Source organism: Phyllobates terribilis, unplaced genomic scaffold (genome assembly GCF_046119375.1).
Source record: "Phyllobates terribilis strain yellow unplaced genomic scaffold, ASM4611937v1 Scaffold_5__5_contigs__length_657084704, whole genome shotgun sequence".
NCBI lineage: Eukaryota > Metazoa > Chordata > Amphibia > Anura > Dendrobatidae > Phyllobates > Phyllobates terribilis.
The window spans coordinates 626,823,845-626,849,940 of record NW_027362765.1 but is presented as its reverse complement, the minus strand read 5'-3'; the positions used below and the strand labels follow the sequence as shown (position 1 = coordinate 626,849,940).

At 40.9% G+C, this 26,096-nt stretch overlaps 1 protein-coding gene across 2 annotated transcripts in view; it reads right to left on the bottom strand.

Moving 5' to 3' along the window:
* The window catches only part of SLC43A1 (solute carrier family 43 member 1), a 241,742-nt gene that overhangs the window by 190,658 nt on the left and 24,988 nt on the right, over positions 1-26,096 (bottom strand). For both annotated transcript variants that reach the window (XM_073686132.1, XM_073686133.1), the window contains exons 2-3: positions 5,331-5,538; positions 2,425-2,638 (exon numbers count right to left, since the gene is read on the bottom strand). In XM_073686132.1, the coding sequence (XP_073542233.1) occupies positions 2,425-2,638; positions 5,331-5,538 (422 nt within the window). The remainder of the gene's footprint in view (positions 1-2,424; positions 2,639-5,330; positions 5,539-26,096) is intronic.

Genomic DNA, 26,096 nt, shown 5'->3' with positions numbered 1-26,096 from the left:
AAGAACTTCTACTACTGCTAGCTATTCCTGCTTGTGCTCCTTCGGCTACTTGTTTCCAGCAGTACTACGCCAGTATCGCAACATTGTATGTTGTGGTTTCACAACCCAACCAGGTGAGCAATTCTCTGTACCCTAATAGCTTAGTCACCCGGATAGGACACTATTGCGCCATTGTTTTTTCAGCTTCTCCACAATGTATACCATAATGACCTTCACTTTCTCTTCACTATTATTCTAGCTGGAGGCAAAGGAGGCAATTTGTGACTTGCGTTTAGAAGTGCTACTGTTCAGATGGCAGTTGCTAGTAGTGGTGCTGCATGCAGCTCCCACATTCTTACCTCTGGTATATATATTTTTTTTCTCTTACATTACCCCATCCATTGCAATTTTTTCTTTTACAATACATTGCTACAACTGTTCAATTAACTTTTGTTATTGTTTTAAACCCCAATTATTCCTCCCCTCAGAGAAATAGACTGAACAAGAAATGTTAGGTAACAGACTGCTGTATTGGTGTGGAATGTACGGATGTCAAATATAACTACTAAAACAGGTGTGCAAAAAATATTATTTTTTGGTATGCACACTTTGAGAGCTAGACAGTGGTAATTAAATATATGGATTTTGCGTATCTTTTGTATTTTTTTACACAGTTATTTCCCTTTTCCAAAAATGAACAAGTAATGCCACAACACAGTACAATTACTTATGATAAGCAGCAAACTTTCTTTGATAGACACTAAGTTTACATTTTTTTTCTTTACAAAATATTGTGTTGGCTTGTTGCTTTCTTGTGCATGACAAACAAAAAAATGTGTTCATGAAATGCAGCAGTACAGCTGCAAGTTACACTTTGTCAATGATTAATCACACTTGCACTGTGCCACGCTGATGGGTGTGGACCCACTGCGCCACGGACTGGGCTTACTCTGGAGGGGTGTAACTAATTGGCTACTTGGTCTTCACTAGAGCCTCTGATGGTGAGGTTAGGCATGAGCTGCAGATTGCCGCCAGGTACCACTCCAGGGCAGTCCCCGATACTGCAGCAGCTGACCCCAAGGGTCACAGGACGGGTACAGGAACACAGGACAGACTCTGATAAAGGGTCGGAGGACGGGTTAAGTAACAGAGACCTAACAACGTACTAGTGGCCTAAGACACACTATATTAAAGTTTCCGAGGCACCTCCCTACAGGTAGGGTGCCTTAAATGCCTAATGCCTCCCAGTTGTAAGCTGGGTGCATTTCCAGAGTGCACGCGTTACCCGTTTAAGAAGAGGGACTGTTGTTCTGGCTTTGTGTGGCTCTGTCTGTGTCACGCCAGGTGTGGGAAAGACTTAGTGCAACACAGAGGGAAAAGGGAAAGGGAGCACAGACACTAGGGAAAGGGGGAAGTGGAGACCTCCTAGTCTGGTCTAGCGTCACCCTGTGTCCCCTAACGTCCCTATATTGCCTCCTTAGCAATCGCCCCGTGCTTCGCCCTACTCTCCCTGGCGTAAGGCTACGGCTAGGGATGGAAGGAGATGAGCACTAGTCAACCTCCACTAAACTCTATAGACAACAAGGGTGGACAAAACAGGGGAAATGGCTTAGCTTCAGATGAACTCCAAATAACCACACAGCCTCAAGCTCCAGAGAGGACGAAATACTGCTCCTGCTAAGCTTCACAAGTAGAAATGGATATAGCCGGCGACTCCCTCTCAGACACACCAGGTATATATACACCCAAGCCAGAAAGCTAATTAGCAAGAGAGAGGTTGTCGCTCGGTCCTAAAGACAGCCTCTTATCTAAGAGGCTGTTTGCAATGCCAAATGTAGAAATCTCCTGCAACCCACTGCAGGGCGACTGTCTGTCACCTCTGACACACCCATGACAGACAGTCGCCCTGCGTGATGCAAGATTCAGCATGGTGTAAAATGGAGACATATTGTTTCGGCGATTGGCATGAATTAAATCACTAACTGCTGAAATTGATGAGCGGCATCTATGCTCGAGCCACCTTGGCTGCATGTGTCATGGCTGTTAGACAGCTGTGACACATGCAGGGATTGCCTAACAAACAGGCAATCCCTGCATGTGTCACAGCTGTTTAAGAGCCGAGACACATGCAGCCACGGCGGCTCGAGCATAAATGCCGAGCACGGCGAAAATACTTGGGCAGCACCAGAGTGTGCTCGGTAAAAAGGGTTAACCGAGCATGCTCCCGCAACACTAATGAATACTTCCTCTTTGCACTGGTTTGCTATCTAGAAATTAGTATATATATATTTTTTTTTCATGAACATACAGCATTTATTTTTTCAACTATAAAAACTATATAACTAAAAAGCAATGACTGATCATAATAACAAGGCATAGTAATTACTTCATATATATTTTTAAATGTTTTTCAAATCATTTAATGATAAACTTATTCACACTCACCTTCCCACCAATCTGAGTGGACGAGGCCCATAACGATCCATCAGAATGCCCAATGGAAGTGTTGCTGCGCTCAACAAAAAGGAGCCAATGGTAAAACCTAAATTCAACATTTCTTCTTGGGCAGTGCATGTTAGCCAGGGCTTTGGTAAGGTGTTATTATCAGGCAATGATTCATTGCCAGACAAAGTTGATGTATCGGATGATGAGTTTGACTCTGAAAAATTGATTGATGTGTTATTGTAAGTAAAAAAGTTCATTATAACATGATAAATTTTCTGCGCATATAAAATTGATGATCAATCCTCGGGTTTGGCCATCAATACAAGATCAGTGGGGTCCAACACCTGGTACCCTTGGTGGCTACCAGATGTAGATACTTAAAAAAAAAAATCTGACATATACTGTAGCTCCAAAGATATTGGGCTTTTTTATTTAGTGCACCCAATGTGGTAATTGTTATGGTCTGTACCAAAAGGCCATTGTCCACAGGATTGTCTGGGGGCATATTTTTAGGCTGCATTACAAATTACCCTGTGAATAAGACAAAATATAAAACCTCCAAAATTTGCATATTGGACACAGTAAATAAATAGGCCCACATCTCTAGAACCCTATTGGGGATTTAACAAAAATTTACAGAATAGTCACAACAAATAGGAGAAAAACTAGTCATTTTTCACTTGATGATACATCTTCTTTAAAAGGTTATTCTCAAAATGATAATGTGGTCTAGTATCTAGTAGTAATATACTGAAAACTTAATGCTTTAGCAACATCCAGCAAAGCTCAGCTGTGCTTCCACAAGGAATATCTCATGCTCTGTTATGGAGGGACAGCAGAGAGGAGGCTAGCTGAGTTATGCTTGATGCAAGATAACAGATACATGTAATTATACTAGTTAAACCTCAAATTCAGTTTTTTCAAATGCATATAGCAAGAGATAAAATCTCATATTTGATCTTCCACTATATACATCTACACAGCAGAATTTTGGGCTTCACTGTATTTGTTAGCTTCTGGCATCAGTCATAGCTCTGTTGTGACGTACTGAACTCAGCTGTACCTACACAATGGATATTTCAAACTCTGTTGTGAAGGCATGACTGAACTGTGACTGATGCCAGCTAACAAATAAATAACACTGCAAATATCACTATATAGATGCATATAGCAGAAGATCAAATAGGTGACTTAGTTTTCTGCTGTACAAATCTAAAGAGTGCCATTTGTGGTTTTACTGCAAGTATCTGGCATCAGGTGTAGCTTAGCTGTTTAACGTTAAGTTTTTCAAAAAATGTCTAACATTTCAAGGTGTTTTATGCCAGATTCTGGCAAAAACACCTTGATGAATCAGGGTCATAATGTAAACTCTTCATATATTAAGTTCATATTTATATTTATACAGTGCTCTGTGCTGAGCACTGCGTCAGATTTTCGGTATGAATCCAAAAAAACAGCATTCGGACAAACTGTCCAACAGAACCATTCATTACAATGAGGCAAGCTTTAGATTTGCTTTGGCCTCCATTCCAGTGATGTCTGTCTTATTAAGGTGGACAAAAAAGTGTAGCAGACGATGGCAGAATTTGCTGAATATCTGTAGGGAAGACACAGCAGGACAGGAGAGTTTTGCTGGAAGCAGGCTCATAAATCAATGTGTAAAACCAAATCAGCTTCACCCGTTCACTGTGTTCTGCTGTGCAGCTCTGGTACCTGGCCATGAGCTATATATTGCCATTGTGGGAATAACCCTTTAAAAGACATTGAAGTGAGACTTGCTTGCACCTCTGATCAATACATTGTAACATTACTACAGAAGGACTGATGTTTCTTTTTGTGGTCAACATGAAGTTCAGAGAAATAAAGTTTTTTTTTATACTTTTCGGTAACTTTTGAACAATAAAATACTCATTTAGTCTACATCCAGCAGGATCTACTTTGTAATCCATCTGGACTTTCCTAACCAGTAGCACCCAAGGTTCAGTATTTATTTTCGAACTTCATGTTAATTATTCGCCTGGCAGACATCACAAGCGCTCCTGAATGGCTGCTGTGGCTAGTTCTTCGTGCACTCTGACCTATAGCATTCACTGACCCCCATTATTGTACCTGCTCACTGCACAACCTCCTATGTCGAGTAGCTCTATGGTGGTTTGGTACTAGCTGGGGGTTATGAACCTATCCTGAAGTTATTGCGCTAGGATGTGCTGTGTTTCACTTTTTTCTTTCCAAAGCCCATTGTTCTCTTGTGGTCAACCAGGATTATAATAACTATGATTTATTTGAGTACAATGTAAAATAAGTAATAGAGAATTTAAAGTTCATGTTTTTCTGGTTAACTTACCATGGATTACGGTGTAACTAAAGAATTAAACATGTTTGAATAAATTGTGGTCCCTCTTAAGTTTTGTTGATTAGTGAAATCCTGAGTATTAACACCCACACTGAAAGCAAGAACTAAGGGCTCGTGCAGGCAACTCGAGACTCTCTCCTTCGATCAAGGTGATTATGCAATTGACACTCTGATCAAACTCTGATCCAAGTTTGATCAGTGTCAGCATAGTGTGATCTGATTTTCTCAGATGAGAGAATCGGAGCACACTGTGAGGAAAAGATGGAGAACAAAATTTCTCCATCTTCTACATTGTGTTTGTGCGGAAATTGGACTGCAGTCAGCTGTCATCTGAATGCAGTCCGATGATTTCCACTCACTCACTGACTTGCATAGCCAATATCGGATAAAACTCTGACATGCTGCGATTCTTTTTCCTTGGACAGGCTCCGAGTAAAAAAAATCAGACAGGCTACAACATATCAAAATTATTGTAAAGTTAGTTACTCTTTCAACTTGATTTTTTTTTTGTTTGCTGGAAATTTACTGGAAAGGCAATATCTAACTTTCACACCTGAGCATAAATGTGAATAAAATCCTTCTTGTTGCAACATAATGAGCAGGGAGCCCCATCCAAAAAGTACAGCTGAGAAAAACAGATTTTCCAATACTGCAGAGCTAGCAATCCACCAGCGGCGGGAATAGGCAGTCTGTAGGGAGGGCGCCATATCTACAGTGCAGCTGCAAAAGGTAAAGTAGAAGAATGGAAGCACAGATGGTATCTGAAAAAAAAAAAGGAAATGAATGGTAATATTTTAATATATATTTTGATTATTCAAGCAAACCATTGTGAAAATCTGAATAAGCATACATCCAGCCATTACCTTTCGTAAACAAGAATTTGTGTCTCTACATAGACCATCCTCTATCACGGGGGTGGGGAACCTCAGGCCCACAAGCTATTCACGGCCCTTGATGACTTTTTATCCGGCCCCCCCGGGCAGAAGCTGTATTTTGACGGTCACCAGCCCTTTAATTTCTTCTTGCTCTGTGAGCAGGCAGTGTTCACTACTGAACGCTGAGGCGCGTGCAATGAAAGAGTACGTCCTGACACCAGTGCCAGCAATAGGACGTACTTTGTGGGCGAGTTAGCTTGCGATTTGTACGGGCCAAGAAGGATGATATACATATTCAAATGGCCCTCGGCAGAAAAAAGTTCCCCACCCTTGAACTAGCACCTACCAGCCCTACTACACAGGGAGAGAATGCAATAGAAGATTTCTGGTGTACTCTTAATTCTTTTTACTCCAAGCAGGTGTATCTGTATCAAACTCATGCAGCAAAAGGACTTGTCATCCACCACAAAGCGTACAGTATTCCCCAGCTATAAATAAAGTCAGCACAATAACATAGATTGTCCATTATTTAATTTACTAAAAAGACAAATTTTAAAAAAGAGCTTCTAACATTAAAAATAAAGTGGCATGCAGATCATCCAGCCCCACCCTGGGTTTCACTGTCCTTAGCTCCTTCAAGGGCATGATTAGCATCCTTACTACATCAAGTTTATATCCACAGCCACAGTAATATATAAAACGGCTAAAAATTCCTTAAAGGGGTTTTCCTGGCTTAGCAATCGCCTGTCTCCACCTCCAGTGCGTTTTAAAAAACAAATATATTCAACCTCTTTATCCAACCTCCCCCCGTCCGGTGACAAGTTTCCACCACTGCTCCCAGTGTCTTATTGTCTGTCTGCCTCAAGATTTATATACAGCTGACAAAACTGCTTTCATACTTATATAATAGTAATGATGAACTTAATAGTAATAATCAACTTAAGTATAAATTAAATCCCATTACATTTTTTTATTGGCTAAAGCTGTGTAAATGTGTATGTAGTATAGTGTAGGTGTATTGATATACTCACCAATCACTGGCTCGGGTGTCCTGTCCTGAGTCTTGTGACTTAAGTTCTGAGTCTCTGGATCACACAGGGGTCTGTGTGTAAACCGGACTGTCAGAATGAGACTCCATAGGCTTACACTCTAATATCTACTTCAGGATTAGGGATAAGCAGACCCATGGATGTTTGGGTTGGTCGAAGTGTACTTCAAAGTTCGGTATCCGAACTTAACCCCGAACCCAATAGAAGTCAATGGAGACCCGAGCTTTGGAACTTTAAAATGGCTTTAAAATGGTCATAGTAAGGGCTAGTGAGCTGCCAAAGGAAGCAAACTGGGGATAAGAGCCATGCAAACAAATGTAGATAGGGAATTGACTTAAAATAACATAAAATAAAAAAAGAACCCCTCTTGGCGGTGAGAGGTCTATGCCTGACAGAGGTGCCGCATAGTCCCCTGCACCCTTGCCCCTCTCCTGAGCGACCCTGTGCGTCACCTTGGGTGCAGTGGGTGACGAGGCAGGGAGGCCGTGGTGTCCTATAGATGACAGTCACCTCACCCTCCCCGTGCAAGGGGTGTTTTCCATACACCTGCCGCTTCGGGACCGGCCTGAACAGCGATCGCCTCTCCCTTCCGACCACCCCCAATCCCATGTGGTATGAGCTCCATTCCATGGTGACCATGGGTAACGGAGAATCGGGGTTTGATAACAGAGGGAGAGTCTGGGAAATCGCTACCACATTCAAGGAAGGCAGCAATCGTGCAAATTAACCACTCCTGAGCAGGTGATGTAGCAACACAAAACAACTGTCCGTGACCATTTAGGGGCTCTGTAATTGGAATGAGTACTTTAAATCCCTTAATGAGGATCTATTGGAGGGCAAATCTAGTGAGAGCAGCCACGTGTATTCCAGCTTCAGCAGAATACACTAAAGTCTCCCACGACTATCGCGTACACACTGATGGTACAGTCAAAATGCGAATGGTTATTCAATGAGTTAATTTTGCCTGCTTTGATGAATTTCTGACTACAGATTACCATAAAAAAGATGAATTTGTCAATTAGTGTATGGGAAAAAGATAGCAAGTTATGGACTGTGGAAGAGTTGCATTACGGACACGCTGCACTAGCATGTATTACGGACACGCTCCACCAGGCTGTATTATGAGCATGCTACACAAGCCTGTATTATGGTCACACTGCACCAAGCTGTATTACGGGCAGTGCACAGCCATGTCCATATCCCCTATCTGATACTCATCGATCTCATCATTTTTTGAATTGATTTTTAGGCAAATTACTCCCAGAGACACGGGTGCAGATTAGAGTAATTTGGTTTTACTTAAAGCAGTATCACAGACTCGAGTGCAGAAGAGTAGAAAAATTTGTTTTTAGGCACATTACACCCGCAGACGCAGATGCAGAGTAGAGTAATTTGTTTTTATGCACACTACTCCCACAGACACAGGTGCAGAGTAGAAAAAATTGGTTAGGTACACTACTCCCACAAACATGCGTGCAGACTGCAGAGTAGAACAATTTGTTTTTATGCACATTACTCCCACAGATGCAAGTGAAGAGTAAAGCAATTTGTTTTTACACACATTACTCCCACAGACACAGGTGCAGAGTAAAAAAAAATAGTTAGGCACACTGCTCCCACAGACACATGTGCAGAGTAGAAAAAATTGTTTAGGTACACTACTCCCGCAGACACATGTGCAGAATAGAACAAATTGTTTATTCACAATACTGCCACAGACATGCGTGCACAGTAGAACATTTTGTTTTTACGCACAGTACTCCAAAAGACACAGGTGCAGAGTAGAGCAATTTGTTTATATACACACTACTCCCACAGACTCGGGTGCAGAGTACAAAAAATTGGTTAGGCACGCAACTCCCACAGATATGCATACAGAGTAGAAAAAATTGACTAGGCACGCTACTCCCACAGACATGCATACAGAGTACAAAAAATTGGTTGTAGGCACACTACTCCCACAGACACCAATGCAGAGTACACACAGAGAGGCTTTTTGGAAAACTGAGTGCACAAAAAACCTAATACTGTCCCTCACTCCAGCTGTGTCCTGTCCCTACACTAAGAAGAGCAGAATGGTGGCGGCACCCGTGATCCGGCATTTATACAGTCCGGGTCACATGGTGCACCGGCCAATCACAGCCACGCCAATTCTTGACATAGGATCATACATAAAGCCCAGTGTGAGCTGGCAGGTCGGAACAGTTGTCACGTGACCTGGATGAGGACCGGAGCGGTGCTGAAATCCGGAGAAGAGGGCAATTGGTGAATATATTAATATACAGGGTGGGCCATTTATATGGATACACCTAAATAAAATGGGAATGGTTGGTGATATCAACTTCCTGTTTGTGGCACATTAGTATATGGGAGGGGGAAAACTTTTCCAGATGGGTGGTGACCATGGCAGCCATTTTGAAGTTGGCCATTTTGGATCCAACTTTATTTTTTTCAATGGGAAGTGGGTCATGTGACACATCAAACTTATTGAGAATTTCAAAGGAAAAACAATGGTGTGCTTGGTTTTAATGTAACTTTATTCTTTCATGAGTTATTTACAAGTTTCTCTTTGTTTACAACCATTGACATGTCGCAGACGTTAACACGTGAGGAGCGGATAAAAATTGTGTTGATGTCTGGTGAACACAGTACTCGGGTCATTGCAGCAGATTTCAATGCAAGACACCCTACGAGACCACCCATCTTCCATGCTACAGTTAGCAAACTGCTTGCCAAATTTCGTGAAACAGGTTCAGTATTGGATTTGCCAAAATGTGGACGCAAGAAAACTGTCACTAATGAAGAAACATCAGTGGCAGTCCTAGCTTCATTCAGCAAGAGCCCGCAGCGTAGCACTCGCCGTATGTCACTGGAGAGTGGCATCAGTCGAACATCCCTTCGGCGGATATTAGCTACTCACAAATGGCATCCTTACAAAATCCAGCTGCTGCAGCATCTCAGCAAGAATGACCCAGATCGGCGCACTGAATTTACAGAATGGGCAAAACAAAAATTGGAACAGGACCCTCAGCTTACACAGAACATTATGTTCAGTGATGAGGCAAACTCTTTTGTGGTGAAGTAAACAAACAAAACCACCGCTATTGGTCTGACACTAAACCACAGTGGATAGATCCCTCCAAGACTGTTGGAACACAAAAATTGATGGTATGGTGTGGTATATGGGGTACAAAGATAGCGGGGCCATTCTTCATCAATGGAAACGTTAATGCCACTGGATATCTGAAATTGCTACATGATGATGTGTTGCCCTCTTTATGCACTGAAGATGGCACTTTCCCTGAGTTTTTCCAACAAGATGGTGCACCACCACATTTTGGGTGTCAGGTCCGAGCATTCCTACATGAAGTTTCCTGGAAAGTGGATTGGTTGTCGTAGGCCAGTTGAATGTCCACCAAGGTCTCCCGATCTGACCCCCTTAGATTTTTATCTTTGGGGTCATCTGAAGGCAATTGTCTATGCTGTGAAGATACGAGATGTGCAGCATCTGAAACAACGGATACTGGAAGCCTGTGCTAGCATTTCTTCTGCGGTGTTGCTATCAGTGTGTCAAGAGTGGGAGAAGAGGGTTGCATTGACAATCCAACACAATGGGCAGCACTTTGAACACATTTTATAAGTGGTCATAAACTTGTAAATAATTCATGAAAGAATAAAGTTATGCTAAAACCAAGCACACCATTGTTTTTCTTATGAAATTCTCAATAAGTTTGATGTGTCACATGACCCTTTTCCCATTGAAAAAAATAAAGTTGGATCCAAAATGGCCAACTTCAAAATGGCCACCATGATCACCACCCATCTGGAAAAGTTTTCCCCCTCCCATATACTAATGTGCCACAAACAGGAAGTTGATATCACCAACCATTCCCATTTAATTTAGGTGTATCCATATAAATGGCCCACCCTGTAGAAAGATATGCACCACTTCTGCATTTTTCACTCACTCCTGATTTTGGCTTACAAATACTGATGTAAAATACTGAACAAATACTGAAAGTGTGAACGTGACCTAACAGTCGCAAGTGGAGAGAAGCTCTGTCCACAGCTGTTTACCTGTTAAATGCCGCTGTCAATATGTGACAGTGGCATTTATAGCACACAGCCCAGGGGTGCGCCATTCTAGCTGCCCATGTATACAGAATACTTTACCGTTATGTGAACACTATAATTGGTTTCTCTGTCACTTGACTGAAACACAAAAAAATAGGATTCAAAATTGCTGGTGTGAACAGAGCCTTACTTGTGTTTAGTGGGATTCAGTTGATAGTTCTTTTTAACCCCTGCCCTACATTGGATGTTCCTATTTGGTAAGGTGGCAGCGAAAATGGACATACCAGTACAACATGATGATCATACGGGCATAGGAACTGTTCCCAATGCAATCACCATTTCTACTCAGCTTAACTGACAACCAAGCTCCTGCCGCAACAGACAGGGTCAGCGCCATCATTGATCCCGGCTGTTGAACCCTCTAGATGCCATGGTTAATAGTGCCCTCTGCATCTAGATGGTTATGAGAGGGACTCCCATAATTGTTATGTGCTGAGGTTTTTCATGGCAACTAAAGGTCAAACATTGATCTCTGGGTCTGCCCAGTATGGTAATCTGTTAGGTCCTGCCAGAAGCAGGGTCCAACAGTCCTACAGCCAGTGTAAAACGGGTCTTATGCCCTGAGACTAGCAATCAGACCATTCAGTGCTCAAGTCACATACTGGGACTAAGTAAAGAGGTTAAAAAAAGTTCCAAAAAAGTTTAGAAGAAAACAAACTACGGAAGGAAAAGTTAACAGAAAAAATGTTTTGTCATTTAGAAAATATTTTTCATATAAAAATCAGCAAAAAAGCACATTTGGTATTGCTGCAGTCACAACATCTAAAATTTTAAAAAGACGGATTGTGAACTCTTGCACACCCATAAGGAATGATCAGGGAAACTCATGATTAACCTTTCTGATGTGCTCAGTAATAATACGTCGTACTGACCTGGGCCTATTGGACCAGGTATGTACTATTAGGTGCACTGCGATCGCGTCCGCACACAAGCGGTGCGGGGTGAACGCGGCCAGGCGTCAGCTGATGCTCACAGCTGACATCCGGTGCTATGTGCCAGGAGCGGTCCCGCACCACTCCCAGCACATTAACCCCCGAAATGTTGCGATCGAAGTCTATCGCAGCATTCCAGGAACAAGGGGAGGTAAGAGGGACCTTCTTACCTCCTCTCCGGCGTCCTGTGCTGTCTATATTGGGTCCCGGTAGTTGTCATGGTGACCCGATGTCGTCATGATGACATCCGGGTTACCAGACATCAGGAAGTTACTTTGATCATGCGCAGTGCGTGATCAAAGTAACTTCTGCTTCTCCAGCGCTGACACGCAGCATAGCATAGAGATGTGTAAAAGCGGCAAAACATAAAAAAATGATATAAATGTGGTACCGCAGTAAACGTACTGACCCAAAGAATAAAGCTATTTTATCAATTTTACCACACGTGGAACGGCAAAAAAAAACAAAAAAACAATTCCTGAATTGTTGGTTTTTGTTTATTCTGTCTCCCAAAAATCAGAATAGAAAGTGATCAAAAAATGTCCCGTGCCCGAAAATGGTACCAATAAAAACGTCAACTTGTCCCGCAAAAAACAAGCCCTTACATGACTCTGTCGGCCGAAATATGGAAAAGTTATTGCAAAAACTAGTCTTTGCAAGAAAAAGCATCTTTTAGTGTATGACAGCTGCCAAACATAAAAACCCGATATGAATCTGGCATCGCTGTAATCTCACCGACCCGAAGATAGCAAGCTGAAGATATGGATGAACTCTTTATGTATCAAATGACCAAGTTCTCCAAAAAATATGACGTAGTGGTCATGGGAGATTTCAACTATCCAGACATTTGTTGGGAATCTCTCTCAAGTAAAACTAACAGGTCAGGCAAATTCTTATGCTCTCTTGCTAACAACTTTATCTTCCAAAAGGTAGGGGAGAAAACAAGGGGATCTGCTACTTTGGATCTAATCCTTATAAACAGGGAGGAAATGGTTGAGGAGGTAAAAGTGGTTGGGACCATAGGAGGTAGCGATCATGCTATTATAGAATTTTGGATAACTAGAGAAGGAAGATGTGAAGACTCAAACTTCAAGGTTAGATTTCAGAAAGGCAGATTTTAAGCGACTCAGAAAGAGAATAGGAGGGATACAATGGCTGGATGTCCTTAAGGACAAAAATATCCAGGAAGGATGGGAGATTTTTAAAAATGAGATTCTCAAAGCACAATCGTTAACAATCCCGAAAAGTAGGAAGAATGGGAAGCATTTAAGGAAACCAGGATGGATGAACACAGAACTTAAACACATGCTAAAAAGAAGAAAAATGTTTATCAAATGGAAAGAGGGAGGCATATCTAAAGAAGATTATAATGCAGTCTGCAGAACCTGTAGGGCACGTATCAGATTAGCTAAAGCGGACTATGAATTAAGGCTTGCAAGAGATGTCAAAAGCAATAAAAAAGGATTTTGGGGGTATGTCAAAAGTAAAAGAATAGTCAAAGATGCTATAGGATTTTTACAGGATGAATATGATGAAATGGTAAGAAAGGATGTTGAGAAGGCCGAACTTTTTAATTCCTATTTTGCATCAGTTTTCTCTCAGAAAGAAAATGTAACATCAACTGATCTTCACCATCCTATTAAAGGAATAGAAGAATCCAGGTTATCTGTAAACAGAAACATTGTGAGGGAATATTTAGCTAACATAAATGAGTTCAAGTCTCCAGGTCCAGATGAATTACACCCCAGAGTACTGAAGGAGATCGTAGAATAAATTTTAGAAACACTCTACATAATCTTTGAAAATTCTTGGAGAAAAGGAGAAGTCCCAGAAGACTGGAGAAGAGCAAATTTTGTTCCTATCTTCAAAAAGGGGAAGAAGGTGGACCCAGGAAACTATAGGCCGGTGAGTCTGACTTCTATACCAGGAAAGATCTTTGAACAAATTATTAAACAACATGTATGTAAGTACCTGGATAAGAATGAAGTGATTAACCAGAGTTAGCATGGGTTTGTAACTAACAAGTCATGTCAGACTAACTTAATTTCCTTCTATGACAGAATCACTGACTGGGTGGATCAGGGAAATGCTGTAGATATAGTATATCTAGACTTCAACAAAGCATTTGACAAAGTATCTCACACCATACTTATTGAAAAAATGACCAAGTATGGAATGGACAAGGCAACTGTTAGGTGGATTCATAACTGGCTTAGTGATCGGACTCAAAGAGTGGTCTTAAATGGCTTCACATCCAGTTGGATGAATGTCTCAAGTGGGGTACCACAGGGCTCTGTCCTGGGACCTGTATTGTTGAACATCTTAATCAATGATTTAGATGAAGGAATTGAGGGTAAACTGATTAAATTGGCTGATGACACAAAGCTAGGAGGGATAGCTAATACTAGAGAAGAGAGAGAGAGGATTCAAAAAGATCTAAATAAACTGGAGCAGTGGGCAGCCACTAACAGAATGTTTTTTAACAGGGAAAAATGCAAAGTACTACATCTGGGCAATAAAAATGAAAAAAGCATATACAGAATGGGAGAAATAGAGCTAAGCAACAGTACATGTGAAAAAGACTTAGGTATACTAATAGATCATAGACTGAACATGAGTCAACAGTGTGATGCAGCAGCAAAAAAGGCAAATACAATTCTGGGATGTATTAACAGAAGCATACAGTCTAGATCACGTGAAGTCATTATCGCACTTTATTCCTCTTTGGTCAGACCTCATCTGGAATACTGTGCCCAGTTTTGGGCACCACATTTTAAAAAAGACATTGACAAACTGGAGCAAGTTCAGAGAAGAGCGACCAGAATGGTGACCGGTCTGCAAACCATGTCCTATGAGAAACGGTTACAGGATTTGGGAATGTTTAGCTTGCAAAAAAGAAGACTGAGAGGAGACTTAATAGCTGCCTACAAATATCTCAAGGGCTGTCACATTGTAGAAGGATCATCTTTATTCTCATTTTCACAAGGAAAGACTAGAAGCAATGGGATGAAACTGAATGGGAGGAGACACAGATTAGATATTAGAAAAAACTTTTTGACAGGGTGATTAATGAGTGGAACAGGCTGCCACGAGAGGTGGTGATTTCCCCTTCAATGGACGTCTTCAAACAGAGGCTAGACAGACATCTGTCTGAGATGATTTAGTGAATCCTGCTTTGAGCAGGGGGTTGGACCAGATGACCCAGGAGGTCCCTTCCAACTCTACCATTCTATGATTCTATGATTCTATGGATAAAGTCATCTAATAACCGCACGAGGAACGGCGTAAAAAATAAACTCTAGGGTTAGGGTTGTGCTAGGGTTAGGGATGTGCAAAGGGTTAGTGTTGTGCTAGGGTTAGGGTTGTGCTAGGGTTAGAGTTGTGCTAGGGTTAGGGTTGTGCTAGTCTTAGGGTTGTGCTAGGCTTAAGGGTGTGCCAGGGTTAGGTTTAGGGTTGTGCTAGGGTTAGGGTTGTGTTGGGGTTGGGATACCCCACATATGGGGTATCGGCATACTCAGGAGAAATTGCACAACAATTTTTGGGGTCCATTTTCTCCTCTTACTCTTGTGAAAATAAAAAAATTGGGCCTAAAAGATCATTTTTGTGGAAAAAGTTTTTTTTGTTTTTTTTTCACGGCTCCATGTTATAAACTTCTGTGAAGCACCTGGGGGTTCAAGGTACTCACTACACATCTATATAAGTTCCCTGAGGAACTTATCTTTTTGAATGTAAAATTTGCTTGAATAATTAGCGAATGCCATGTTGCGTTTGGAGAGTCCCTGATGTGCCTAAACAGTGGAAACCCCCCCACAAGTGACCCCATTTTGGAAACTAGACCCCCTAAGTTGTTGCAGAATTCTATGATGATAGCCATGTTGGGTAAGTGTGCCTTGGATTTGGAATAAATCACCAAAAGAGTCTCTAGCAAAGCACCCCCACACCATTACACATCCTCTTCCATGCTTCATGGTGGGCACAACACATGAAAACCAAAACCTTCCATTCACCTCTCACAAAGACATGATGGTTTGTACCAAAAATCTAAAATTTTGACAAATCAGACCCCAATTCAGATTTCTACAGATCGCGGGGTGCTTATAGGTTGCTATAACAGCTGGAGGTCTGCTGAAGACCCCCGTGTCTCTCATGAAGGTACTCCTATGAAAGGCAGCCAGTGACATTCATAGGATGCAGTATTTTTTTGCTATATAAGCAACATTGCTGTATATAGGACAAACAATCAGATGATCACAGGTTCAAGACCCCAATGAGGACTACAAAATTCATTAAAAAGTAAGAAAAATGTTTTTAAAAATCTGAAAAAATAATACAAGTTGAAATCACCCCCCTTTTAATCAAATACACATATTTTTTTATTATTTTTTTATGTGGTATCTCCATGTCCATAAATGTCGATCTATCAAATACAAAATTCATTAACCCGATTGGTAAATACTGTAATGAGAAAAAAATCTAAACGCCACAATTACAGCTTTTTGGCAGCCACAATGTCACAAAAAAATGCAATGAGATGATCAAAGCATCGTATCAACCCCAAAATGGTATTAATAAAAATGTCAGCTCATGGCACAAAAACAAGCCCTCACACAGCTCCATCAACTAAAATTTGAAAGTGTTACGGAACTTGGAAAATGACAACACAAGCACATTTTTTCCCACCATTTAACCCCTTAAGGACCGAGCCACTTTGTAGGTTAATGACCAGGCCTAATTTTTGAATTCTGACCACTGTCACTTTATGAGGTAATTACTCTGGAACACTTCAATTAATCCCACTGATTCTGAGACTGTTTTTTCGTGACATATTGTACTTCATAGTAGTGGTAAAATTTCTTCAATATAACTTGCGTTTATTTGTGAAAAAAATTGGAAATTTGGCAACAATTTTGAAAATTTTGCAATTTTCAAATTTTGAATTTTCATGCTCTTAAATCAAAGAGTTATGTCACACAAAATAGTTAATAAATAACATTTCCCACATGTCTACTTTACATAAGCAAAATTTTGGAACTAAAATTTTTTTGATTAGGAAGTTATAAGGGTTAAAAGTTGACCAGCGATTTCTAATTTTTCCAACAAAATTTACAAAACCATGTTTTTAGGGACCACATCACATTTAAAGTGACTTTGAGGGGCCTTTATGACAGAAAATACCCAAAAGTGACATCATTCTAAAAACTGCACCCCTCAAGGTGCTCAAAACCACATTCAAGAACTTTATTAACCCTTCAGGTACTTCACAGGAATTTTTGGAATGTGGAAGACAAAAATGTACATTTAACTTTTTTCACAAAAATGTCACTTTAGACTCCAATTTTTTTATTTTCGCAGGGGTAACAGGGAAAAAATGGACCCCAAAATTTGTTGTGCAATTTCTACTGAGCAAACCAATACCCCATACACACGTGGTCAAAATTGTTGGTACCCCTCGTTTAATGAAAGAAAAACCCACAATGGTCACAGAAATAACTTGAATCTGACAAAAGTAATAATAAATTAAAAATCTATGAAAATGAACAAATGAAAGTCAGACATTGCTTTTCAACCCTGCTTCCACAGAATATTTAAAAAAATTAAACTCATGAAATAGGCCTGGATGATGGTATTCTTAACTTAATATTTTGTGGAACAACCTTTTGAGGCAATCAAACGATTCCTGTAATTGTCAATGAGACTTCTGCACCTCTCGACGGGTATTTGGCCCACTCCTCATGAGCAAACTGCTCTAGTTGTCTGGTGTTTGAAGGTTGCCTTTTCCAGACGGCATGTTTCAGCTCTTTCCAAAGATGCTCAATAGGATTTAGGTCAGGACTCATAGAAGGCCACTTCAGAATAGTCCAATATTTTCCTCTTAACCATTCTTTGGTGTATTTAGCTGTGTGTTTTGGGTCATTATCCCGTAGCAAGACCCATGACTTGCGACTGAGACCAAGCTTTCTGACACTGGGCAGCACATTTCTCTCTAGAATCCCTTGATAGTCTTGAGATTTCATTGTACCCTGCACAGATTCAAGACACCCTGTGCCAGATGCAGCAAAGCAGCCCCGGAACATAACAGAGCCTCCTCCATGTTTTACAGTAGGGACAGTGTTCTTTTCTTGATGTGCTTCATTTTTCCGTCTGTGAGCATAGAGCTGATGTGCCTTGCCAATAACTTCCATTTTTGTCTCATCTGTCCATAGGACATTCTCCCAGAAGCTTTGTGGCTCATCAACATGTAGTTTGGCAAATTCCAGTCTGGCTTTTTTATGATTTTTTTTCAGCAATGGTGTTCTCTTTGGTTATCTCCCATGAAGTCCGCGAACGACGGATGGTGCGATATGACACTGATGTTCCTTGAGCTTGAAGTTCACCTTTAATCTCTTTAGAAGTTATCCTGGGATCTTTTTCTACCATTCGTATTATCCGTCTCTTTGATTTGTCATCAATTTTCCTCCTGCTGCCACTTCCAGGGAGGTTGGCTACAGTCCCATGGATCTTACATTTCTGAATAACATGTGCAACTGTAGTCACAGGAACATCAAGCTGCTTGCAGATGGTCTTATAACCTTTACCTTTAACATGCTTGTCTATAATTTTCTTTCTAATCTCCTGAAACAACTCTTTCCCTTGGTTCCTCTGGTCTATGTTGAGTGTGGTACACACCATGTCACCAAACAGCACAGTGAGTATCTGTAGCCCTATGTACAGGCCCACTGACTGATTACAAGATTGTAGACACTTGTGATGCTAATTAGTGGACACAACTTTATTTAACATGTCCCTTTTGTCACATTATTTTCAGGGGTACCATCATTTCTGTCCAGGCCTATTCCATGAGTTTATTTTTTTTTTTATTCTGTGGAAGCAGGGTTGAAAAGCAATGTCTGACTTTCATTTGTTCATTTTCATAGATTTTTAATTTATTATTACTTTTTTCAGATTCAGGTTATTTTTGTGACCATTGTGGGTTTTTCTTCCACTAAACGAGGGGTACCAACAATTTTGACCACGTGTGTATGTGGGGAAAAAATACTGTTTGGGCACACAGCAGGGTTCGGAAGAGAAGGAGCGCCATTTGACTTTTTGAATGTAAAATTTGCTTGAATAATTAGCGGACACCATGTCGCGTTTGGAGAGCCCCTGATGTGCCTAAACAGTGGAAACCCCCCAACAAGTGACCCCATTTTTTAAACTAGACACCTCAAGGAATTTATTTAGATATGTGGTGAACATCTTGAACCCCCAGGTGCTTCACAGAAGTTTATGAGGTTGAGCCGAGAATATAAAAATCATATTTTTACCACTAAAATTTTGTTTATGCCAAAATTTTACACTTTCAGAAAGGTAAAAATAGAAAATGCACCATGCAATTTGTTGTGCAATTTCTCCTGAACACGCTGATACCCCATATGTGGTAGAAAACTACTGTTTGGGTGCATGGCAGGGCTCATAAGGGAAGGAGCACCATTCGACTTTGCAATGCAAAATTGGCAGGAAACGGTAGCGGACGCCATGTCATGGTTGGAGAGCTCCTGATGTGCCTAAACAGTGGAAACCCCCCACAAGTGACCCCATTTTGGAAACTAGACACCTCAAGGAATTTATTTAGATATGTGGTGAGCACCTTGAACCCCCAGGTGCTTCACAGAAGTTTATGAGGTTGAGCCGAGAAAATAAAAAATCATATTTTTACCACTAAAATTTTGCTTTATGCCAAAATTTTACATTTTCAGAAAGGTAAAAGAGAAAATGCACCATACAATTTGTTGTGCAATTGCTCCTGAGCATGCCAATACCCCATATGTGAGGGAACACCACTGGTTGGGCGCATGGCAGGGTTCGGAAGGGAAGAAGCGCCATTTGACTTTCTGAATGTAAAATTTGCTTGAATAATTAGAGGACGCCATGTTGCATTTGGAGAGCCTCTGATGTGTCTAAACAGTGGAAACCCCCCACAAGTGACCCCGTTTTGGAAACTACACCTTTCACAGATTTTATAAAGGGGTATAGTGAGGATTTTGAACCAATAGATACTACACACAATGTGATAACATTAGGTCGTCACATAGATATATTTCAATTTTTTCATGAAAATAGGGCTAAGACAACAATTATTTCACTTTAGCAAGAGGTAACATGAAAAAATGGGCCACTCAGTTTATTACACACTTTCCTCAGAGTGTGGCGAAACTCCACATGTGGTCAAAAAACACTGTTTGGACAAACGGCAGGACTCGGAATGGAAGAAGCACTATTTGAATTTTGGAACACAAATATGAATGAAATAGAGTTCTTGACATGCCAAAACAGCAGAAACCCCACAATTGATCCCATGTTCTAAACTACACCTTCGAAATTATTCATATATGGGTGTGATGAGTCTTTTGAGCCCATGTTTTGTTAAAGAATTAGTAAAGTTTGACTGAACTATCGGGTCCAAAAGGGATGGAGCACCCTTTGTCTTTTAGGTCATAAAATCATATTTCTGGGGTATAATGTCCCCAGCATCACATTTGCCAGTAAATACGAATATACGCTGGCACACTATAGCAGGTCCCTGCCCGGCAAGGTAGGAACCACCATGTGCGCAGAACTACCCATCCTTTTACAGAGTATATGAGGAGGCACTATGCCACAGTACATGAGGGCAGCTGTATCAGGTGTAACTGGGCTTTATAATACCCGAATAAAATAATAAGAAAGCCCATTCTTTATAGACCAGGAACAGCTCGTGTATTAGGTATTCTCCATGAAAAGCCGCCATGTCTATAACACCAATCAGTAGAAAGGTTCGGAATGACTGCTTTAGATGGCACCGCATAGTCAAACTGGTAAAAAAAATAAAATGTATGCTATTTCAGTAAATTCTCCTTACAGTATTCATCTAGGAGTATAGTGAGCATTAACTTTTTAAATTTGGGGGGTTTATTTACTCCAATTTATTAATGGGCAATGAAGAAATAAAAAGAATAAGCAGAAAATGGTAGAAGGTGGCATGGGTAAAAACGAAAAAAATAAATCCACTTATTCTAGGGATGTGTAATAGATATGGAAACATTCCCTAATGCAGAGGCCAGGCTTATTAGGACAAGTGTCACACTTGTAAATGGTTTCCCTCCTAATGCCATCTTTATAACACACCCAGCATCTCTTTTGGGGTCGGCCTTTTTTGGTTGTTGGTGGCACTTGCGAGGGAAAATGCTGCCCAGGGACAATTCTGCTGGCATTGTTAGATGATTCTCCCCCCACACTCCCTTGGTCTCCAAATATCAAACTTTTAATTACTTTTTCTTGGAACTCAAAATATTTTCCTTGGTTCCCAGTTTTTCGGTACACTACAAATTAATTGTATAGGGCCACTTGGATAAGGTGTACAGCAAGTTTTTTATACCACACGCGAAACTTGCGAACGCGCTGTAGGGCTGCAGCATCTGGTCTGCAAGGTCCACGCCACCCATGAATTTATTGTAGTCCTGTATGCAGAGGGGCTTCCGGACAGTAGAACTTGCCCCGCTTACAGAGACTTGGCTGCTTCTGTAAACAAGTATTGATGACAGCATGAGGACATCTTTGTTGTCACGAAATTTGACAAGAAGCATGTCCTCACTACAGAGCGCCTTAATTTTGCCAGCCTTTAATTTTTGGGTGACAAGAGTCTTGGGCAGAGCTCTTTGGTTCTGGCGTATGGTTCCACAGGCCACGTTCTTTTGGGCAGACAGGCACCTGAACACTCATATAGTAGTTATCTACGTATAAATTGTACCTCTTATCTAAAAGAGGATGGACCAGGTCCCAGACAATTTTTCCAGCTATGTTTAGGGAGGGTGGGCATTCGGGAGGAACAATCTGGCTATCTTTCCCCTCATACAACCGGAATTTGTGTGTAGCCAGTGTCGCTTTCACAAAATTTATATATTTTTGTCCGAATCGGGACCTTTTATTTGGAAAGTACTGCTTGAAATGCAGCCTGCCCTTGAAAAGGACCAGCGACTCATCAACACAGATGGAGTATACGTCTGGGAAAATTTATTATTAAAATAATTTATTGGGGGCCTGACTTTGTAAAGTCGGTCATAGCTGGGGCCATTGGGAGGAGGGCAATTTGCGTTTTCTGCGAAATGTAGAAATCACAGAATACTTAGAAATCTTTGCTGGGGCATTACCTTTCTGTACACAGGGGTGTGGTACTGGGCATCAGTTGACCAATATGATCTGATTGTGTTTTTTTTCATCAGATCCATATTGAGGAAAAAGCCAAAACATTTTAAAATATCGGCCACATCAATAGGGCTCCAGTTATTACTTTTGGAGTAGTATGATGTGGGGTGGCCGGCAATGAATTGAGCAGCATAAGAATTGGTCTGCTCAATCATTAAATTTATTAATTCTTCAGAGAAGAAAATTTTAAAATAATCAACCTCCCTAAATCCAGCAGTGTCCACATGGCGCCCGTGGCAGAAATAAATTCTGGCATGCACAGAGTGTAGGATTCTGTGGGCACCCAATCGCTTACAATGGCAGTAGTGCTAGCATGTTCTTGCCCACTGCGCTGTTGCTGAGTCTCGTTGTCGCTATATATATATATATACATATATATATATATATATATATATATATATATATATATACAGTGGTGGCCAGAAGTATTGGCACCCCTGCAATTCTGTCAGATAATACTCAGTTTCTTCCTGAAAATGATTGCTATCACAAATTCTTTGGTATTATTATCTTCATTTAATTTGCTTGCAAGGAAAAAACACTAAAGAGAATGAAGCAAAAATCAAATCATTGATCATTTCACACAAAACTCCAAAAATGGGACAGACAAAAGTATTGGCACCCTCAGCCTAATACTTGGTTGCACAATGTTTAGCCAAAATTACTGCGAACAACCGCTTCCGGTAACCATCAATGAGTTTCTTACAATGCTCTGCTGGAATTGTAGACCATTCTTCTTTGGAAAACTGCTCCAGGTCCCTGATATTTGAAGGGTGCCTTCTCCAAACTGCCATTTTGAGATCTCTCCACAGGTGTTCTATGGGATTCAGGTCTGGACTCATTGCTGGCCACCTTAGAAGTCTCCAATGCTTTCTCTCAAACCATTTTATAGTGCTTTTGGAAGTGGGTTTTGGGTCATTGTCCTGCTGGAAGACCCATGACCTCTGAGGGAGACCCAGCTTTCTCACACTGGGCCCTACATTATGCTGCAAAATTTGTTGGTAGTCTTCAGACTTCATAATGTCATGCACACGGTCAAGCAGTCCAGTGCCAGAGGCAGCAAAGCAACCCCAAAACATCAGGGAACCGCCGCCATGTTTGACTGTAGGGACCGTGTTCTTTTCTTTGAATGCCTTTTTTTTTCATGTACACTCTATGTTGATGCTTTTTGACAAAAAGCTCTACTTTTGTCTCATCTGACCAGAGAACATTCTTCCAAAACGTTTCAGGCTTTCTCAGGTAAGTTTTGGCAAACTGCAGCCTGGCTTTTTTATGTCTCGGGGTAAGAAGTGGGGTCTTCCTGGGTATCCTACCATACAGTCCCCTTTCATTCAGACGCCGACGGATAGTACGGGTTGACACTGTTGTACCCTCGGACTGCAGGGCAGCTTGAACTTGTTTGGATGTTAGTCGAGGTTCTTTATCCACCATCCGCACAATCTTGCGTTGAAATCTCTCGTCAATTTTTCTTTTCCGTCCACATCTAGGGAGGTTAGCCACAGTGCCATGGGCTTTAAACTTCTTGATGACACTGCGCACGGAAGACACAGGAACATTCAGGTCTTTGGAGATGGACTTGTAGCCTTGAGATTGCTCATTCTTCCTCACAATTTGGTTTCTCAAGTCCTCAGACAGTTCTTTGGTCTTCTTTCTTTTCTCCATGCTCAATGTGGTACACACAAGGACACAGGACAGAGGTTGAGTCAACTTTAATCCATGTTAACTGGCTGCAAGTGTGATTTAGTTATTGCCAACACCTGTTAGGTGCCACAGGTAAGTTACAGGTGCTGTTAATTACACGAATTAGAGAAGCATCACATGATTTTTCAAACAGTGCCAATACTTTTGTCCACCCCCTTTTTTAGGTTTGGTGTGGAATTATATCCAATTTGGCTTTAGGACAATTCTCTTTGTGTTTTTTCATTGAAGACAAATTAATTGAAGAGAATAATACCAAAGAATTTGTGATTGCAATCATTTTCAGGAAGAAACTGAGTATTATCTGACAGAATTGCAGGGGTGCCAATACTTTTGGCCACCACTGTATATATATATATATATATGTATATATATATATATATATATATACACAGTACAGACCAAAAGTTTGGACACACCTTCTCATTTAAAGTTTTTTTTCTGTATTTTTATGACTATGAAAATTGTACATTCACACTGAAGGCATCAAAACTATGAATTAACACATGTGGAATTATATACTTAACAAAAAAGTGTGAAACAACTCATGGTCCCTGCACCTCTTCCCGTACCGATCAGCTGTCTGTGACAGCTGTTGGCACGGGACTGTCACTGCCTGTTTACCAGAAGTGACAATTTAAATGCATGACGGACACTGCACAGCAAGGAGCATTAACTTACACCCACTCATGCCGTGCAGTGTGTCTGTCATTGGGCGTTATGAGGTTAAATAAAAAACTTTGCATGTTTGCTATCACAGTAATCGTACTGACCTGGAGAATCCTATTGCCCAACAAAACAATGACGGAATTTTTTGCAATTTCTCAGCATGTGGAATTTTTTTCCTGCTTTCCAGTATATCACATGATAAAATGTAAGGTGTCAATAAAAAGTACAACTTGTCCTACAAAAATAAGCCCTCATACAGCTGTGTGGACGGAAAAATAAAAAGTTATGGCTGTTGGAAGAAGTGAAGTAGAAATCGAAAGCGCAAAAATGGAAAATTTTCAGGTTGGAAAATGTCACACAAGGTGAGGGAAAGACTAAGTGCACAATGACGGAAAGAGGGGAAGGAAGCCCAACAACTAGGGAAAGGGGGAGTGGAGACCCCTAAGCAGATCTAATATCACCCTATCGTCCCCATATTTCTGCACCAATCGCTGAGCAAGAACCTAAGCCCTGAATGTACCTAGAGCTAGGCCATGGATAGGGAAAGGACGGGGTGAGCACTAGTCAAGCCACACTACAAACTAAAGACAACAAGGTAATCAAAAAAGGGATACACTTAGCTTGAGCCCAAAAATATCCGAAGTCACAATCCCAAAACCAAATGGCCCCCTCCATTCTGAGCACCCGCAGCATGTCCAGACAGCATTTAGCATTCACATGTATGGTATTGCCATAGTGATGAGAAGCTGGGCACAATGTATTAGGCACAAAAATTGCACATTTACAATTTTCACTCTACATGCCTATTTCTAGAAAATAGAAATAATCAGCACACCCAAAGATGAATACACAGAGGGGTGTTATTTCCAAAATGGGGTCATTTGTAGATGTTCTGCTATTCTGACCCCTCACAAAAAAATCTGTGCTCTAATAGTCAAATAGCGCTTCTTCCCTTCAGAGCCCAGCTGTGTATCGCCACTATCGGCACAAGTTGTATAAGAAATTGTTGTGTCCATTCAATCCAGTTACTTCGTTTTGAAAATGAGAAATTCGGTGATAAAACAACAGTTTAGTGGAAAAATTATTTTTTTTATCTTCATGGCTCAATTCTACAAAATTCTATGAATTACTTGTGGTGCTATTTTGTGTGGTATGACTATCCATCTGCCTAAAGGGCATACAAATAAAAAGTGAAGAAATTCTACATTTTAATCAAACTTTAGATATTGTCATAAATAAACTAAAACTTACTGATCACTGTCTTTCCCAGTTCTTCTACACCATCGCGGTGGTCTACTTCTGTGTCATGTGACTGCTCATCATCATTGCCTGCTCACGCATAGACATGGTAATTCCACCAGTCTAAGCCTATATAGCCTCAGAACGAGACTCCAAAGACTTATATTGTGAAAGCAACTTCTGGTCCACACATAACCCCTGTGTGAACTGAAAAGTTTGATTAAGGTCACGAGATCCAGTAGAGGACTGGAGCGATGCTATGGAAACTGGGAAAGATGGCAATCATTGAAGATCCCATACATACACTTTAGGTAGCTGGTGGATGAATAATGGTTTGGCTGATCATTCATACGGCAGTTATCTTGTCCGACTTTCTCATAGAGATGTTGAGCGTGACTGTTTTCTCTATGAGAGACATTTCTGATAGCGGTTTATCTCTTAGAGAACAAAAGAATCAGCAGTCCAAAAAGTCCATAATTGAACATTTCAGATCCTTATCTTC